Below are 18,983 nucleotides of genomic sequence, written 5' to 3' on the forward strand. Positions count from 1 at the left end.
CTGACCATGAGCTTAGTGCTAACTAAATATTTTAAAAGTTGATGACAGAATGCCCGTTCAGAGGAACAACATTGGGTACTTGAGAGGAGATTGTGCAGGAATTTAGGGTGGCAGCCTTCACTCATAGTTTCCATGTTACTTTTTTTTGGAATTAAGTTTTAAAAAAAAACCCAAAACCCTTAGACTTAAACATATGTGGGACAGTTTTCTTCTAGATAAGACATTGCAGACTCTTAATGCCTGACAGGTGTTTTGCAAGGAAGGACAATAAAATTAATAAATTATACTAGAATAAAAACAAATAATGAACTGGATTTTGAACAGCTATTCTTTCCCCAGTCACTTTTGAAATGATAGTGCATATCTGAACTCTGGCTTAGGGTAGCAAGAATGGAATTCAGCAAGGGCAGACTGAAGAATATTTACACAGTCAAACTGAAAGTACTCTGGGAGGGTATAGTATGGAATAGATTAAGATTGCTATAAATTATTTCTGACAATTTACAGAAGATTAGTGCAGTTCAAGTTTTTTGCATGAGAGAGAAGGGCATGTTTAGAGAATTGCCTAAAGGCCAAGTATTTAAAATGCCAAGCTAACTTGGAAGTGGACTGGTTAAGCAGGCAGAATTTAGACCTAAGAGAATGGAGTTTGAACCCAGAAGTGTTAGTACAAGTCACCCACAGATTCAGAATTCCCTGGCCAGAGAGCCTGCTCTATGCCTTTCCTCCCATGCCTCTCATTAGCAGGATCAAAACTGAGGCAGCAGAAGTAATATTGGTGGCTCCCTGCTGACCAAGATGACCTGGGTTCTCAGACCTCATTTGGTTCTCAGAGTCAGGCTACCAGGATGGGCAGTATAAAAATGTAACTAATAAATAAAACCTCACCATCGTGGACCTTCCCGACCAGAGCTTCTGCAGCAGGGTCTCATCATTACCCAAACCCAGCTTGGCTTTAGTTGACAGCATGGAAATTGAAAGGGCAGACTAGAAATGCATGGGTTTTCCAGATAAATTATAGAGATTATGATCCACTCTAAAGAGACAGGTTGCAGCACTCAACACAGTGCTAGACCTCAGGAGACTTAATTATTTATCAGCAAATGAACCCATAAAGCAGTTCCTCAGGGATGTAAAGGAGTTGGATCCCCTTGTGGAATGTCCAGATGGCTGTATGGTTAATCACAAAGCCACCCTTTGAGCCTCTAAAATTAGTAGAACAGACTCATGGCATGGAAATTGGCCTTCCTAGTAGCTGTCACATCCACCGGAAGGGTTTCAGAGTTAGCAACACTACCCTCCAGATAGGAACTATGCACTTTCAGTGACTCTGAAGACAGATCCATCCTTCATTCTTAGTCAAATCAGCATTTCATCTCAGCCTCTCATGCTATCATCATTCTTTCCCAAGCCAAAACATCCAAAAGAGAAGGACTGGCACAGAGTTTAATGTGCACAGAGCTCTGCACACTTTCCTGAGCAAGACAGCTGCATTTAGATGCTCAGATGCACTGTTAATCTCACACAACAACCAAAATCTGAGCAAAAAATAACAAAATCAACCATTGTCTATTGGGTCAAACAATGCATAGTCAAGATATAGCAGGCATAGGGTCTTATATCACCTACCAGAGTCACAGCATACTCTGCAAAGACAGCAGCAACATCAGCAGTCTTTTCTATAATAGAAAGAATAGAATCGGGCCGCGCCCCCGCATCGGGTCGCGCCCCCGCATCGGGCCGCGCCCACACGGGCGTGGCCCGGCCCCGATTCCTTCTCCCCGCCCTCCCACAGTAAGAAGCCGGGCCGCAAGCTTGCGGCCTGGGAAGGTTTTTACTGCGGGGGGGCGGGGAGAGGGAGCCGCGGCCCGGCGCCATGGCCTTCGCGGCCCGGCACCGGGCCGCGGCCCGCAGGTTGGGGACCACTGCTTTACAGTACACAATGGAATGAGCCCATGGAAAAATTGCTCTACCACTACTACTGTAATATGTAATAAGTGCCTAAGTTAGTAATACATTTTTAAGTACTATGAAAGGCTGTTTCTGGAATTGTTTATCCGCTTTTGTACACCTATGATTTCAGCCTCTGAATCCCTATTCAGTATAATGTTCTCTTGTTAATTTTCTCCATCCAGTCGTCTGCCATCAATTACAGAGCACTTAGCCCTCTTGTAGATCCATCATAATCTCTGCACTTTAAAAAAAATATATTATGGTGTTTATGATGTCTTTATACAAAAGATGAGGTAAACTGGGATCTAGTTAATCTTTTCCAGCATAGAGCCCAGAGGCTTTATTTTAGCTGATTCTAAAAAGTCAAAGAATTTGTGTCATTTTCTTACTATAGTACTTGGACAACCTTTTGCCAAGTGTGTACTAATTGTGTCAACATCAACTTTCCTGATTTGCAAAAAGGAGACATCAGTGTAGCTAAGATCATATAACGGTATACATAAATCCATATGTATGTCACTGTTAAGTATCTTTTTTCATGCAGTCTCATAGGAGAACCTCTTGTATACCTTTAGGTAAAAGTACTGTGAAGTTTTGCTTGTGGCAGGTTTAAATGGAGTTAGTTAATATTAAAGTTTACAGCAGCAGTGCTAAAAATAAAAGTTTATTTGATTTATAATAGCTAGCACATATACGCATCAGATTTCAAAAATACCATATATCGTCTGTGCTTACGCTCAAAATATTAGGGAAAGCTAGTCCAGACACCTGAATATTAACACTTTTTCTTCTTTTAATTGTGTTTAGCCAGAAAAAGTTCTTTATATTAGTAAACTGAAAAGGGAGAACGGGGAAATGGATACAACTAATTGAAGGATAAGATGAACCAATTCCATCTAGATGTTTGAAAATACAAAACAATTCAAAATTTATTTATATATTTATTTATTTTTCACATTTATATACCACCCTACCCGAAGGCTCAGGGCGATTTACATGGAACTGAAGAAACTATACAAGAAACATTAGATATAACTAATTTTAACATTAATATTATTAACTGATAATAACAAAGTAACCATTAAACAATAATGATACAACAGGTCCAGGAGTCTTGATGGATTTTTTTTTTGGGGGGGGGGAGGGAGAGGTGGGGTCAGGGGCCCTGCTGATGTTGTTGATTGATCGTGCCTGGCCTCAGCCAAATGCCTGGTGGAGGTGACTTTCAAAACCAATCATTGTGGTAGTAATACCTGATTTCAAAAATAAGAATGATACTCCGTTTATAAAAAAAAACAACACTAAGAGTGCTAATAAGAGAGCTTTTTTAAATATATAGGAAATTCTAAAATCAATACTGGATCTACAACTAACATATAGTACTTTCAATATAGGTATAATATGATCGTGCCCTTATCTATTTTTATTAAGGGGCGGATAATTGGGTCTTGCCTTTTCCCCATAAGTTCTTTAGTAAGTTGAGTTTCTAAAAACCTATCTTCTGGTATCAAAAAACAGAAACAGCCATCTCAGAGAAATACATATAACCTAACAATAGTATGCAAAAATGTTTCAGCTGTGTCACTGAGAGCTTTTATATATGAAGGAAAGGGCAATGTAATCCATACTTTATGTACATACAATTATGTGGCTCTTTCCTTCACCAAATACATAAATATGAATGACATACGCATATCTCTTTTTTCCATTTAAATGCTTTAGTTTTATATAATTTAAAAGTTACAACACTGTGGTAGATTTAACTTCCCAATTGACTTTTAAAAAGCAGTGTTGTTTGATGGAAGTATGGTGTATATTGGGGAAGGAATACATGAATAAAAGCAATAGGAATAATAAAGCAGGTGGGAAAGAACAAATAACAAGAAGGGGGCATTTAGAAAGAAAATCATTTTCTCCGATAGCACTGAACATGCAGTGGGAACACTATGGGGACATAAAATTGGGCTGTTGGTCAGAACAGAAATTACATCAGTAATTCTGTGTTTTGCAAAATCCAATTTGAGCATTTAGATAGAACCAGTTTCTAGGTACAATCCTAGGTCTGTTGAAGTAGATAGCTAAACAGCAGCTAAACTGAATGTAGTTCATATTGGCTCCAACTGAATTACATCTAAATTGTGAAAAAAGGGAATAAAATTAATTCAGAAGTTTTCCTCATGGTGTAGGTGCACTACAGGTGTCAATTTTAATATGTAGCGCTGAAACACCGAAAGAACCATGCAAATTGTTGAAATGGTACTTTACACAACTTAACAAAACAAAATTGATATTATCCCTGCAGTATTGACATCCTTGATTTTTTTTGTTTTGTTTTGGTTTGGTTTGTGTGTGTGTGTGTTTTTTACAGGCTGTCATGCAGAAAGAATGGCCGGCTTTGGATTCCACCCATTTCCTTTCACAAACACTGCTATTCTCAGGCCAGCTGCCCTCGCCAAAGGTAACATGTCATAGAAACCTTCCTTCTCTTCAGCCTTTGCTCATTCCTTGAGGATCTTGGGCTGATTAATACTGCAATTTATTGACTGAAAAAACATAATTGCTTTTAGAAGCCTCTGACTTCCTCCTCATCCCCAGATGTAATTTTTCATGTAGCTTTGCTTTCATTTGCTTAATTTCTCCCCTTTTTATTTTGGAATTCTTTCAACACTTGACTTCACAGTAGCGAAAAGGAGCATGGAGGGGGGAAGGGAGATGATGTGCTTCAGCTGCACATTTGGCAGTGGATTAAGAATTGCTAGTTGACACAGTCCTTTAAAAATACCAAAGGCTGCATTATAAACCAACAGCTGAGGATTTTCAGAACAGTGGAAGATCATTGAACTGTAACGTCTGTTAGCTATTTGATAAACTTTGAAGTTTCAGCTTTCTTTATGGTATGTTTAATTCTCTCTGCTATATGCAATGTGTTCCCAACATTATTTCTGCTTAGAGTAAGATAGGATTTGGTCATAAACTGAAGACAGTAGTGCTTAATGTAATACCTTTTCTTTTCAGGTTGGTGTTTTTTTCCTCATGAGAGTAGTTAAACCAAAAGCCTAGCAACCGAACCCTTAGCATGCTTTCTTGAGAGGCCATTTTGCTGATATCAGTGAGATTCCATTCCCTGTAACTTATGCTGAAGATGAAGGATGCTGTAACCTTAATTTGAATTTTTGAAATATTTCTAGGTTATAATTTGCTCCTGTCTTAGGTAAGTTGGAATGGAGAAGTGCATTCTATATTATTTCCAAATGAGTGCATCCTGCTACAGCCCATGGCTGTTATCCAACAAAATAGTATGCATGCAACAGGGGAGAACTGTGCTGTAGCCGGATGTTTCTTTGAAGTTTCAATTACGGCTGCTCATGCTACAATGAAGGCTGGCTTTTCATCTTAAAAAGTGTCTTGCCTTTACATAATGGCAGCTGCGGTGAAAACATAAAACACGCTTCCAGGGCTCTTGCCTTTTTTCTTGAGATTATCGTTTCATTGGCCATGAGCCTCAGCTGTGCAAAGTAAGAACCACTGATGTACATATTATCTTACGTGGATAGCAAATGCACAGTTCTGAATCTCCTTGTCCCCGAAAAAATTCTAGCATGACTTGCCGCATATGTCCACAAAGTCATGTGGAGAGCTGATTAAGCAGTGCCGAATGTTCCCAAAGGAATATCTCCATATGATCAATAGGATTTACATGGTAAGCATCACATAATGAACATATAAAGCTCGTTTACACAGTCAGACCATTGATCCATCACAATCAGCTGTCTAATATGACAGTACTGGCATGTTACAACATTTATTACCTGGAGAGCCAAAAATCAGCTCAAAGATCTTAAAAAGCAAGTGATTTGCCATTTAGCCATAGCACTTCTCCCAGTCAGGTTGAAAGAGCTACTACATAGTTAAGAAATAACATGTATACCAGCCTAAGGGCATTTCATATTCCAGCAAAAATGGCAGCTTTCTTTCTTTCTTTCTTTCTTTCTTTCTTTCTTTCTTTCTTTCTTTCTTTCTTTCTTTCTTTCTTTCTTTCTTTCTTTCTTTCTTTCTTTCTTTCTTCTATCAATTTATTAATTTATATCTTTATTTACTTCTGTTTACAAGTATAATGAACCTGTTCAACATGAAGACCAATTACACCGTTTGAAATGGCCCATGCAGAAATCCTGGCAGGTTATGGAAAGACCAGATTCATTCCTGTCAGAAAACAGCCAGATTAGTACCAGGTATATCAAATAAATTTTATTTAAATGTTGCTGTCCGTAGTTAACCGCATACTGACAAGAACCAGAAGAAACACTGGGAGAGGAATTAGGACTGTTCATTGCTGCTTTGCTATTTTAATTCATGTGATTAATTAAGTTTAAAGTGCATATGCTTATTGCCTAATTGGCACAAATCAAATGCAGAATAGTAATTCTTCAATGAGGTTTGCTTATTAAATCTACAAAAATATCAACATAAGATAAATATCAGCATAAGATAAAAGAACTAGAAACACAAGTCATGAAATTTTAAAAATATCAAAAATGAAATACGCCCTTAATCCAGATATCTGTGATAGATAAGGGTAAGGCAATTTCTTTCAGCCCGGCATTCCTTTGTAGAAAAATCTTGAAATATGCTTCAAGTAATTGAAATGTAAACATTTTGTGTAGTCGTCTGACTTCTATTACTCACCAAGATAAAGTTTTCCTGGAGTATTTAAATATTTTATTTCTGCGTTTTGGAATGAAACGATACTTGTAGCACACCAAAAGCTGATTTCTGTTACGGCCTAGCTTTCAGCACCATTTGCTTGTCATATTCAGGTCAGAAAAGAGCACTGTCTCACAATTTTCCAACTTGAAACCTCCCCCAAAGTCATTGCTAAGATCTGAAAAAGAGGAACAAATTTCAGCAGAATGGTACGTTTGGCTTATTGTTTGATTTATTGTTTAATTAATTTTATTTTGCTAGATTCTTGTACCTTACAACATTCTCCCCTCCTTTATTCTCAGAAAGACCCTGTGAGGTAAGTTAGGCTTAAGGTCGCCTGGCAAGCTTCCTTGTTTGAGTGAGATTCCATCCTGGATTTTCTAGATCCTTGTCCACTCTAACCACTGCACCATGCTGGCTCTCTTTAAGTGGTTTTTAAAAACCACACACATACAAACATGGATAGTTATGTTTAGATTTCGTTTCACATTAGATTAGCTTGCTGACATCTTTATTTTAAGTATTTGTGCTGATTGCGCCTGATTGGTAACCTTCCTATGACGATAACACAGGACATGATATTTGGCTTCAGCAGTTGCATTAAAAGAGTCAGTGGAAGAACATATGTGCTATTGCTACAATGATGATAGGATTGATCCCATTTCTACATTTATGAAGCAGGAGGACAAGATTTGAGAGGGTTAATGTTCCATAATTATGCATAGATAATGTTGATTTCAATGGGGAAGCATCAGTATGATGATGTGAATGTTTACACACATACTTCATAGTTGCTCTTCATATTGCTCTTCACAATATGAAAAATGGTACATATGGCTTGAATCCAAAGAACTGCATGATGTGGCCCTAGGCCTCATAAAGATCACCTTTCCCATTCAGGCCCTTGACCTGCCTGAAAATCTGCTCCTGAGAAGACCCTTTAGAGTAATATTCAACATGGCTTCAGTCCAAAAGGAGAACTGGTAATCCCTCTGTGTGTCTATTGAGTGGAACAGGGGCTAGACAGTAGAGTTCTGTAAATCCCAGCCAGTATGTTTAAGAACTGCAAATTTCTATCTAAGCAGTGTCTGAAATCCTCTCTGTTTTAGGGGATTTAAAGACCTTGCTACTGCACAGCTCATATTAAGGAGAGCACGTAAAATGAAAGCAAAAAAATCTTCAGCTAAAAAATTTGGTGAGTAAATATTCCTGTTAAAATATATGTAGTATAAAGTGTGTCTGGAAAAAATACAGATTAACTGTGGAACTTTATGTAGAATTACTCCAGTTGAATCCCATTTTCTGTGAATTTTAAAAGCTGCAATTCTGCATAGAACTGCAGTGTTAAGTGTCTCATTGCAGCATCTAAAAACAGGCATTCTCTTTTTTATAAACATTGAGCAGTGTTGAAATTAATTGACATGACTGGAATTTGTGTTTGCATGTCATTCATTTTCAAAAATACCAAACTTTAATCAAATTGCTGCAATCTACATAATCATACAGAGTGATCTGGCTGTACAGCAGGCCTTCAAGTAACTAATAACGATTATTTTAAAATTAATTATTCCATTCCAAAAATGTGCAAATGCTCGGCAGTAAGTTTATATTTTCTTGAAAAATAGGATAATTTATCAAAATGAAGGTGGTAAAAATATTAATACATTGTTTTAGTGAGATCGTGAAATGAAAAAATCAACAGAAATTAAAAGACTAAAAGCACTATTAAAGCCACTTCAAATTCATTTCACTGCTAGGTGTGATGCAAGGTGTGATTTTCATTGTTTTGTTAATGTGTATATTTACGGATTATTGATATATTTTATATTACTAATCAGGAATCTTTTAAATGCTCTTGTTTCTTCATTTTTTGTTATGAAAATCTGCTCCTAGACCATTTCTGCATCATTTGAACAGCTATTGACAGAGTAGTATTTATACATTTTTGTTGATTTCCAAAGTTGTCTTTAAGGGATTCTGGGTAGTGGGTGGTTGTTTCATTGACATGGGGAAATACTCAAGGGCTATTGTTACTACTTCCCCTCACCAGCTATTTGGAATGTACTGCAGCTCACAACTCATATTTGCATAAAGAGTGAATCTCATGTCTTTATTAAAATTAGCCTTCATATTTATAATTTATAATCCTTCATAATTATATTCATAGATTTGGAAGTTTTCTTTGAAAATAAATTTAAAAAACAAAAACCATGTATCTGTTCTGAGCTCCTTTGAAAAACTCATATGTGACCTGTTCTCCAGCAGATGCATTGGTTGTTGATCGAGTTCCGGAGCAGGTCTGAGGTCTTGGTTTTAACCTTTAAGGCTTTATGTGGTCTGGAACCTGCATACTTGAGGGACTGCCTCTCCATATATGCCCCCCCCCAAAAAAAGAGTTCTGTGTTCAGAAAATTCTAAGCTGCTGCTGATCACTAGCCCTAAAGAGGTGTGCCTGGCCTCGACCAGAAGCAGGGCCTTTTTGGCCCTGGCTCTAGCCTGGTGGAATGAGCTGCCAGTAGAAACACAGGCCCTTACTGATCTCTCAAAGTTCCAAAGGGACTGCAAAACAGCGCTCTTCCACTGGATGCTTAGTTGACATTCAGGCTGCACTTAAATCATCCATCTGGGCCCCCTGCCTACCTCCACCCATTCTGGAGGTTATTGTTGGATGGTTCTTTAAGCCAGGCTTTTCTAAAATACATCCCAGCTTGTTCGCCTGACTCATTGGGATGCTTAAGGAAAATTTTAGAATTTTGCCCAGATCCTTATGTTGATTTGGGTTTTGTATGCTTTTACTGCTGTATGCTGCCCCAAAACTAATTTTGTAGAGGTGCAGTTTAAAAATCTCAAAATAAAATATAAATGTTGAACACATTAATGAAAACAGTGATAAACATTTTTGTTTATCTTTTCCATATATTGTATTCAATTCAAGAGCAAGAGATTAATTGTATAATGAGGTTTAAGGAGGAAGGGAAGTTATGCAGTTGAAGTATCATCACTGTTCAGCTTAATAAGGCAGAATCTTATTCTTAAAAAGAATAATTTAAAGTCCCAACCATGTGACAAATGAAGAGAAATAGAAGGAAGTCCAAGAGTGCATATAAGTTCATTGATTCTGATGGCCTCCCACCCTGTTCTATCAAACCATTCTAAAAACATGTATCTGGTGTCCAGCTGAATTTTTCACATGTGTATAACTTGGTGGCCCACATATCAGTTGTAATTAATGGAACCCATTATAGTGTACCATCTTTTCCCCATATGTTTTCTGTTTTACATTACTAATGATTAATCCAGTCATAAATGGTGATTGGTTAAAGCATATCAAAGTCTTTTATCCTGTTTTTGTTTTCTGTAAAGGACATCAGGATATTCCAGTGCTAACAAGAGTGGGATTTTCTTTTCTGGATATTAAAATGTGTTAATTTTCAAATTTCCATCCTACTCCAAATTCTGACTTGCTGATATTTCACCACTTTCTTGTTATCCTACTGTCCATTGGAAGATTGTAATATATAGTGCAAATATAGTGTCTATACTGATATAAAGTATATGACATGCTTTGAATATCTAGAAAAATTACTAAAGATATTATTTGTGTATGTGTGCACATGTATGATTTTTTGCCACAAAAAAGTAATAGAAGCATATTACAGTCAGAAAAAGTTAATTGTGCTAAAAACACTTTCATGAGAGTTAACCTCATAGACTTGTTCTATAAAAGATCCATGAGCTAAAGGCAACCTTCACAAGGAGAGAGATTTTGGGTTGATTGGCAAATTGTTGCCTTTGTAAAATCCAAACTTCTCAAAACACTGTGTTTATTCAATGTAAAGGGGGAAAAGTAAGGTAAAATCAGGAGTAAAATGTCTGAAGTGCATCAGTAATTTCACAAACTCCAGTTAATGTTTCCAACAAGTCTGAGTTTTCATAAAGTCTTAGAATCTGAAAGATGAGAGGCTTTGATATCCGTGTCTACACTCCAGTGTATGTTCTTGAGTTTAACTGAATTTTGACATTTCAGAAAGGACGGCTACTCTTTCAGTTACCCAAAATCCTTCTCTGAACACACTAGGGATCACTCCGCTCTTCCTAATGTCGCAACCCTTTAATACAGTTCCCCATATTGTGGTGACCCCCAACCATAAAATTATGCAAGTGTTCTTTATGCAAGAGAGCCAGTTTGGTGTAGTGGTTAGGAGTGCGGACTTGTAATCTGGCATGCCAGGTTCGATTCTGCGCTCCTCCACATGCAACCAGCTGGGTGACCTTGGGCTCGCCACGGCACTGATAAAACTGTTCTGACCGGGCAGTGATATCAGGGCTCTCTCAGCCTCACCCACCCCACAGGGTGTCTGTTGTGGGGGGAGGAATGGGAAGGCGACTGTAAGCCGCTTTGAGCCTCCTTCGGGTAGGGGAAAGCGGCATATAAGAACCAACTCTTCTTTTTCTTCTTCTTCTTTTACTGAAGATCCATTGTTCATAAGTATATATGAATTGTGTTTTTTCCCCCAGGGTTTCTCAGTTCAGTTCTGCCTCTTGTACCACCATGTCGATCTCGCTCTTTTCCACTGCTCCAGACAGACGCTCTATCTTGATCAACCCCGCAAGGCTGTTGTGTGGATGGAGGCTTTCAGCCAAGCTGCTTGCCCTGCTACGACCCTGTAAAAGGATCGTTCAACCCCCAAAGGGGTCCCAACCCCCAGGTTGAGAACCACTGCTCAACTAGGCAGAGAATTACTTCTGTAAACTGGGAACTGCGTCCATATTTCTGGCCCAAATTGGGGTCTCCAATAATCCTCTCACTGCTCCTTGCCACCTTCCCAGTTCTCAGTCAGTGCTAAACTAACTTCAGCAGTCAGTTCCCAGCCCTTTCTTCTCAACTCACACTATCCATTGATATCCCTTTGAGCATTCTGGCCTCGAAAGCTACCATACAGACTTACAGATGCAAATCACAACTGGACAGGACCTTGGAAGCCTTCACAAGATTCTGGAGGGGCGTGTGTGTATAGAACTAAAATGGCTAATTTCAGATATATTTTAGTTTGTATCCTTCCAGATATATACTCCTAGCAGCAACTTACAATTTCTACACATGGAAGTAATATCTATGTAGTAAATTCATCTTGTGTGGAATGCTCCTAAAATATATGTTCATCAGTAAACATCTTTACTTGGAAATGGTGTCCATAGCTTTTACAAGAAATAAAATAAATTCAAATAAAAACAACTTGGTATCTGATTAGATAGTAACTAATCAAAACCCAAACTGAATGCTTTAAACCATAAATAACTAAACTCTGGTGTAAAAAATAAAAAGAAAGAAAAGAAACAACCTTCAAGAATAATAATCCTTTGAATTCCAACCCCTTGCTGATATCTGTTTCAGTTTGTCAAGGGAATATGCAACAGACAGATTGACCAATTATTAGGGTATATTAATGTTGCTGCCAAAGGGAATTGCACTACTAGTTTCTGCACAGTGCATTTCTGCTAATTATTTCATTGTTGGGGAATACTTTTGGAAATATGACTATCGCTATCTTCCCTCCCTCAGAGGCAAGATTTTCTGTACGTTTTACTTTCACTTTATTGTCTGAGTCATCCTAGTCATGTGTTTTTTTCTTACCTGAAGAACTCTGGCTGCCCCACCATGTCACAGGATGATATTTTAGCTGCTGGCTGAGTCCAGGAAACTGAGGGGAAGAATTAGAAGTCCACTTTAATTTAAACAACTTAAATGGCACTCAAAGCATTTTGAAATACAAAAATAACAAAATATTTTATTTAACATAAAGGGGAAAAGGTCAAGTGAAATCATAGTTAGACATTTTTGTTAGTTAGTTAGACCATAGTTAGACCATAGTTAGACCAGTATATGCACATACTTTGGCTTTTATATTTGAGGCTAATTGTGTCAGTGTTTTCTCCAAACACCTCAGTCTACTTTCTTTGAGTAATCTCACTAGAGGATCTGTTCCCTTTCTTTGGTCCAAATGGGGGTCTCTAACTATCTACTTGTCCTTGCCCACTTTCTTAAATGTTAAACTGTTAAAACTGTTTTCAGTCAGGGCTGAATTCCAAAACTGTCAATAGTCAACTAGGGCAGAAATCAGACTGAATTCTCCTCAGGTTTCAGTTCAGAAGGCTTTTTCGGTTCTGTTGATGCTAACAAATGAGATTCTCTGGATCAGCCCATCACTCAAGGCTCTCTGGCTCTGTGAAGAATTAACCCTTCACAGTCCTTCACCTATTGTTGCAGCACTTCTAAGTTTTTAAAAGTGCATTCAGTCACACACTACAACATCACTGGCTCATACTTACTCTGAGAAACACTTACAGCCCACTGTTCAACTTCAGGATAGCCAGTCATATTTCCCGGTCCACTCTGTACATATGAAAATGAATTATTTATAAAATTTGGACCCTTCCTCCTTTCTGTCTGAAATCAAGGAAAAGCCCTTGATTATAATCCTTCCCCGAGAATTCTGATTGGATAGAGAAGAAAAATGTTACAACTGAAAACTAACTTCACAGTAAAGCCAATGGAAATAAAGACAGTAAACACAAACTACAAAGAAAAAGGATTTAAGAACAAAATTAACTCAAACAGAATAAAATGTTGATAAGCACCCTGAAAATTCATCCTCTTTGTCACAGTGCAACATAATAGAAGTGATGGTAATGTTTTAACAGAAGAAGAATGCAGCTCTGTGATATCATACTCTAAACCTCACGCTTAAACTATCGTGCTTAAATAATTTGGGTCCATACATACAACCAAGAGAAATCAGATGAAGTCAAAGACAAGCCATGCAGCAGTCCTATTGGCCTTCTCTTCCTGCCTGTGTAATCTGGAGGAGTACAGCAGCCTGATGTTTGGACGTGATGAGGCTGCAACTGTTCTCACCCTGCCCTGTCCAGCAAATCCGTCATCCATATAACTTTATAAATTGGAATTAGCAGCACCATACAAAACAAACAGTAAAAATAATTGCCACGATAATTGTCACATGTTCAGAGTCAATCCAAAAAGGACAGGCCAAACAAGATTGGGTAAAAGAAGAATAGCTAATTGAGGCCAGCATGAAGCTCGGCAGAGAATTTGCGGCTGGATTCTGACTGAAATGTGGTGGCATTTTTCTCCAGTTTTGCTCTGGAAGGCATCTCTCCATGGTGGGTTAGGGGCATTTACTGATCACTTCTGTGGGATAATAGTCCTGTCTATCTGTTGAACACAGACTTACAAGAAGGCTGCCCCAGGCCACTCACAGATCTGCCTGCTTTTACTAAGGCCATTTTTGTCCGCATCTGAAAGTTCACATGAAGGGAAATTAGTTTCTGGCTAGTACCCAAGTCTTGTGGGTTTTTATCAGAAGATTGGGCTTGGGGTTAGCTTTCCATATAAGCTGTATTGTAGACAGCCAGTGTCTGAGTACTGGCCCAGTGTTGTCAGGTAATGGCTCAGAAGCCTGTTCTGCTTTAATCCATTACAGTTATGAATGTTTGCTGAAGCAGTTAAATAAGATGTGGCCACAGTTTAACCATACCAAATGTGTGCTGTGATTTATTCATCTACTGTGTCCACACCAACTACTTTTCTCTAGTATGAGATAATAGGAAAAGTATGGGCAAGATATCAGAACGCTTTGCAGCCAAGTTGAACTGGCAAAACATCAACATATTCCCAAGAATAAAGAGTGTGTAGCTCTATATTCCGTAATGCAACTTGTTGAGTGTTGCTGTTAACCTAAAACTGCAACGTGAATTTAGCTATAACTTGGCAGACGGGAACCATATTTCTGATCTCTCTTTCATTTTTGTGAATTTGGTTGTTAGTTCCCTAAATCCCTAAGACTCTACTATAACTATTTCCAGTGAGTTTTTCCCTTTCCTCAACATTAATTAAAGCATAGTTTAAACTAGAAAGGTGGTTTTCCAATCTACTGTCCAAGTGACGTGGTGATGCTTAGCCATGGACAATATCCTAAGAATGTTTCAAGTCAGATGATATCAACAAGTCACATTGCCTAGTAATGAAGCATATGCTTTGGGTAGAAATGGCCCTTACCAGGAATGCTCTTAGTGGGCTGCTGCCTTGGAAGGCCATAGCGAACAGTAGTGAGCCAAGCTCAGTGTTTCTTGTGCTGGCAACTCAGTGGGTTTTATCAGTTTGAGCCCTTGTTCCACCCGAATACAGTCCCTGAGGTAGCAAATATCAAGGAATTGAAGCATTTAAAATATTAAAACAACATTTAGAATCATAGAATCATAGAGTTGGAAGGGGCCATACAGGCCATCTAGTCCAACCCCCTGCTCAACGCAGGATCAGCCCAAAGCATCCTAAAGCATCCAAGAAAAGTGTGTATCCAACCTTTGCTTGAAGAGTGCCAGTGAGGGGGAGCTCACCACCACCTCCTTAGGCAGCCTGAACTACTGCTGAACTACTCTGAAAAATTTTTTCCTGATATCTAGCCTATACTGTTGAACTTGTAGTTTAAACCCATTACTGCGTGTCCTTTCCTCTGCAGCCAATGGGAACAGCATCCTGCCCTCCTCCAAATGACAACCTTTCAAATACTTAAAGAGGGCTATCATGTCCCCTCTCAACCTCCTTTTCTCCAGGCTGAACATTCCCAAATCCCTCAACCTATCTTCATAGGGCTTGGTTCCTTGGCCCCAGATCATCCTCGTCGCTCTCCTCTGTACCCTTTCAATTTTATCTACATCCTTCTTGAAGTAAGGCCTTTAGAACTGCACACAGTACTCCAGGTGTGGTCTGACCAGTGCCATATACAATGACATGTTGTGATTTTGATGTGATGCCCCTGCTGATACAGCCCTAAATGGCATTTTCCTTTTTTACCGCTGTATCACACTGCCTGCTTACGTTTAGTTTAGAATCCACAAGTACCCCAAGGTCTCGTTCACACACAGTGTTACCTAGAAGTGTATCCCCCATCCAGTAGGTATGCTTTTTATTTTTCTGACCCAGATGCAGAACTTTACACATCCTTATTAAATTGCATCTTGTTCTCATTTGTCCATTTTTCCATTATGTTCAGATCTCGTTGAACTCTGTCTCTATCTTCTGTAGTAGCGATCCCCAACCTGTGGGCTGCGGACCACATGTGGTCCGTCGACTAATTGGAGGTGGGCTGTGATGCCTTCTCTCCCCCCCCCCCCAGCCGTTTACTTCATCCCCCCCAGCCCTTTACAACACACTTCGGGTGTCATTGTCTCCCATCACTCCCAGATGGGACTCTCTCGTTGCAGAGAAGCAAGCTCAGGGTTCCCATTGATTTGTCATTGTCATGAGTTAAAATTTCCATGAAAATAAAATGTTCCTTATGTTCATTGTTGTGGAATGTCTGTATCTTATTTTGAAGGGATGTTTAAACTTTACCATAGAGATCAGAGAGCGTTAGGGCAGTGGTTGAGAGTAGAGGAGTACACTACCCCCCCCCCACCAGGCCTCAGTAAAATTGTCAAGCGTTGAGTGGTCCCCGGTGATAAAAAGGTTGGGGACCACTGTTCTGGAGTATTTGCCAGTCCTCCCAATTTGGTGTCATCTGCAAACTTGATGAGTAGTCCCTCCACCTCCTCATCTAGATCATTAATAAATATGTTAAGAAGTAACCAAGCACGGAGCCCTGAGGTACCCCGCTACTCACCTCCCTCCAGTCTGATGAAATACCATTGACAACAACTCTTTGAGTGCGGTTCTCTAACCAATTCCCTATCCACCTAACTAACTGAAAATCCAGATTGCAGTCCTTCAATTTATGCATCAGAACATCATGGGGAACCTTATCAAAAGCTTTACTAAAATCCAAGTAAACGACATCAACCGAATTTCCACGATTCAGCAAACCTGTTACTTGGTCAAAAAAGGAAACTGGGTTGGTCTGACAGGACCTGTTGGAGACAAATCCATGCTGATTTCCTTGGATCACCAAATTGTCCTCCAGATGTTTGCAGATCGCTCCCTTTAATATCTGCTCCATTATCTTCCCCACAACAGAGGTCAGACTCACTGGTCTTTAGTTTCCCGGGTCATCCTTCCTCCCTTTTTTGAAGATCGGAATAACATTTGCTCTCTTCCAGTCCTCTAGGACATCTCCAGTCCTTAAAGAGGTCCCGAAGATGATGGACAAGGGTTGTGCAAATTCTCCGGAAAGTTCTTTGAGTACTCTCGGGTGCATTTCATCCGTCCCAGGGAATTTGAACTCATCCAGTGCAGCTAAATGCCTCTCAACAACCTCTCTGTCCATGTCAACCTGCCACCCAGACACTATCTCTTGGCTACTGCCATCTCTAGATGTGCCTAAATCCTTTGACCTGTGGGAAAAAACAGATGTAAAATAGGTGCTGAGCCTTTCTGCTTTCTCTGCATCCTCCGTTAGAGATTGTCCATCCGCACCCAACAGTGGGCCTATTGCCTCCTTTACTTTACATTTGCTCCTCACATAACTGAAAAATCTTTTCTGGTTACAGTGGGCTTCCCTGGCCAATCTTCACTCTCAGCTTTGGCCTTTCTGATGATTGATCTACAGTGTCTAGTAACCTGTAGGTACTCTTCTTAGAGCTCTGTCTTTCCCTCCATTTCCTGAACATTTCCCTTTTCTTTCTTAGTTCCTCTTGAAATTCTTTGTTCATCCAGATAGGCTTCTTAGAGCTCCTGCAGTGTTTTCGTCTTTCTGGGATATTCATTGATTGAGCATGCAATAGCTCTCGTTTGAGTAGTGCCCACCCTTCACATGCTCCCTCCCCTTCCGGCATTCTCATCCATGGTATGATACTCTTCATGTATCTGAGTTTATTAAAGTTTGCCCTACAAAAATCCAACATCCGCATCTGGCTACAAGCTTCCTTGCCTCCCCATCTCAAAAGGAAATAGAATTTCATATCTATCATCTATCTATCAATACAATACAATAAAAACATGTAAACATACAAACAACAACCCAATTTGAGGAGGGCCAATTAGAGTTTACTAGAGGTATGCCAAATGGAATAAAAATGTTTTCCTTCATTCGTGGGAGGGAGGGATACAGGTGAATATCTTCTGATAAAAACCCACAAGACTTGGGTACTAGCCAGAGACTAATTTCCCTTCATGTGTACTTTCAGATGCTGACAAAAATGGCCTTAGTAAAAGCCTGCAGATCTGTGAGTGGCCTGCGCAGCCTTCTTGTAAGTCTGTGTTCAAGTTTTGGTACCATGACCAAAAAGACACGTCTTAAAGTTGCCACCCATCTAGCTCAGATTACAGGGACAACCAAAGCAGGGCCTCATAAGAGGTTCAGAATCAATAGGTAGATCCATATGGGAGAAGCTGGTCCTTGAGTTATGCTGGCCTCAAGATATATAGGGCTTCAAAGGTCAGCACTAGCGCTTTGAATTGATCCCAGAAGCAAACTAAGAACCAGTATCATTCAAGGACCACCTTAAACAAAAAAGGAAATATGTGGTCCTTATGACCCACTGCAGCTTCTAGACAGTCTTCAAGGGCAACCCCATGTACAGCATACAACTGTAATCTAATCTAGATGTTTCCAGGACATGTGCCACAGTGGCAAGACTTTTTTAACCTTGAAAGAACCTCTTCCAGAATTGATTAAATTCACCTTAAGCACCATCACCATTTGTTTATTCAACAGGAGACTGCCAAGATTTTGCAGCACTGCAGCACCACAAGGGCCATTTGGCTTAGCTTGCTCCACCACTGGTTTAAGGTCTCAAACACCCCCCACCCCCCGCTTCAATCCCTTGTATATATTCAGAATTTTTGTTGTAGGTTTAGAAAAGAGATCAGTAAAGTGCTGGCAATTAAAATAGAGAATATGTACTAGGTGAACCAATAGTCTGTATTATTAAAAAGCAATTTCTTTTAATAGGCCTACAATCCTGGTGATGCTAATCAGAGAACAGTCTATAACATGTGCTAAAAAGAGTGGTTTGGCAACTTGTTTATTAATGAGGCTGATTGCACAGACAACACCCTGAGCCATAGTGCTGCTGCTAATTTGTACATCTGTGCATGTAATTGATCTAAATGTCATTTTAATTAATATAGTTGCTGTCCAACACCTTGCATTTATTTGAGTGGCCTGGCTTCCACACCTTCCTTCCATTTGAGCCGTACTGTTCTCCTTTGCAGAGGTAGCCAGCCATTTCAGAGAATGCTTCTCTGGTGCTGAAGCTTTTTACTCTTGTTGATGCTGGCTGATGTTGCATGAGCAGAAAGTACCTAGTAATGGAGCAATGTGCTCTGCAAAGGAAGATGATGTTCTGAAAGCAGAAGTGTATGTGGTAAA

At 39.4% G+C, this 18,983-nt stretch overlaps 1 protein-coding gene across 7 annotated transcripts in view; it reads left to right on the forward strand.

Annotated features, from left to right (window-relative positions):
- The window catches only part of LRRIQ1 (leucine rich repeats and IQ motif containing 1), a 129,139-nt gene that overhangs the window by 62,748 nt on the left and 47,408 nt on the right, over window positions 1-18,983 (forward strand). For all 7 annotated transcript variants that reach the window (XM_077338957.1, XM_077338955.1, XM_077338958.1 and 4 more), the window contains 4 exons: window positions 4,322-4,411; window positions 6,064-6,185; window positions 6,771-6,866; window positions 7,767-7,852. In XM_077338957.1, coding sequence (XP_077195072.1) covers window positions 4,322-4,411; window positions 6,064-6,185; window positions 6,771-6,866; window positions 7,767-7,852 — 394 coding nt within the window. The remainder of the gene's footprint in view (window positions 1-4,321; window positions 4,412-6,063; window positions 6,186-6,770; window positions 6,867-7,766; window positions 7,853-18,983) is intronic.

This window comes from Paroedura picta, chromosome 5, assembly GCF_049243985.1.
Source record: "Paroedura picta isolate Pp20150507F chromosome 5, Ppicta_v3.0, whole genome shotgun sequence".
Taxonomy (NCBI): Eukaryota; Metazoa; Chordata; class Lepidosauria; order Squamata; family Gekkonidae; genus Paroedura; species Paroedura picta.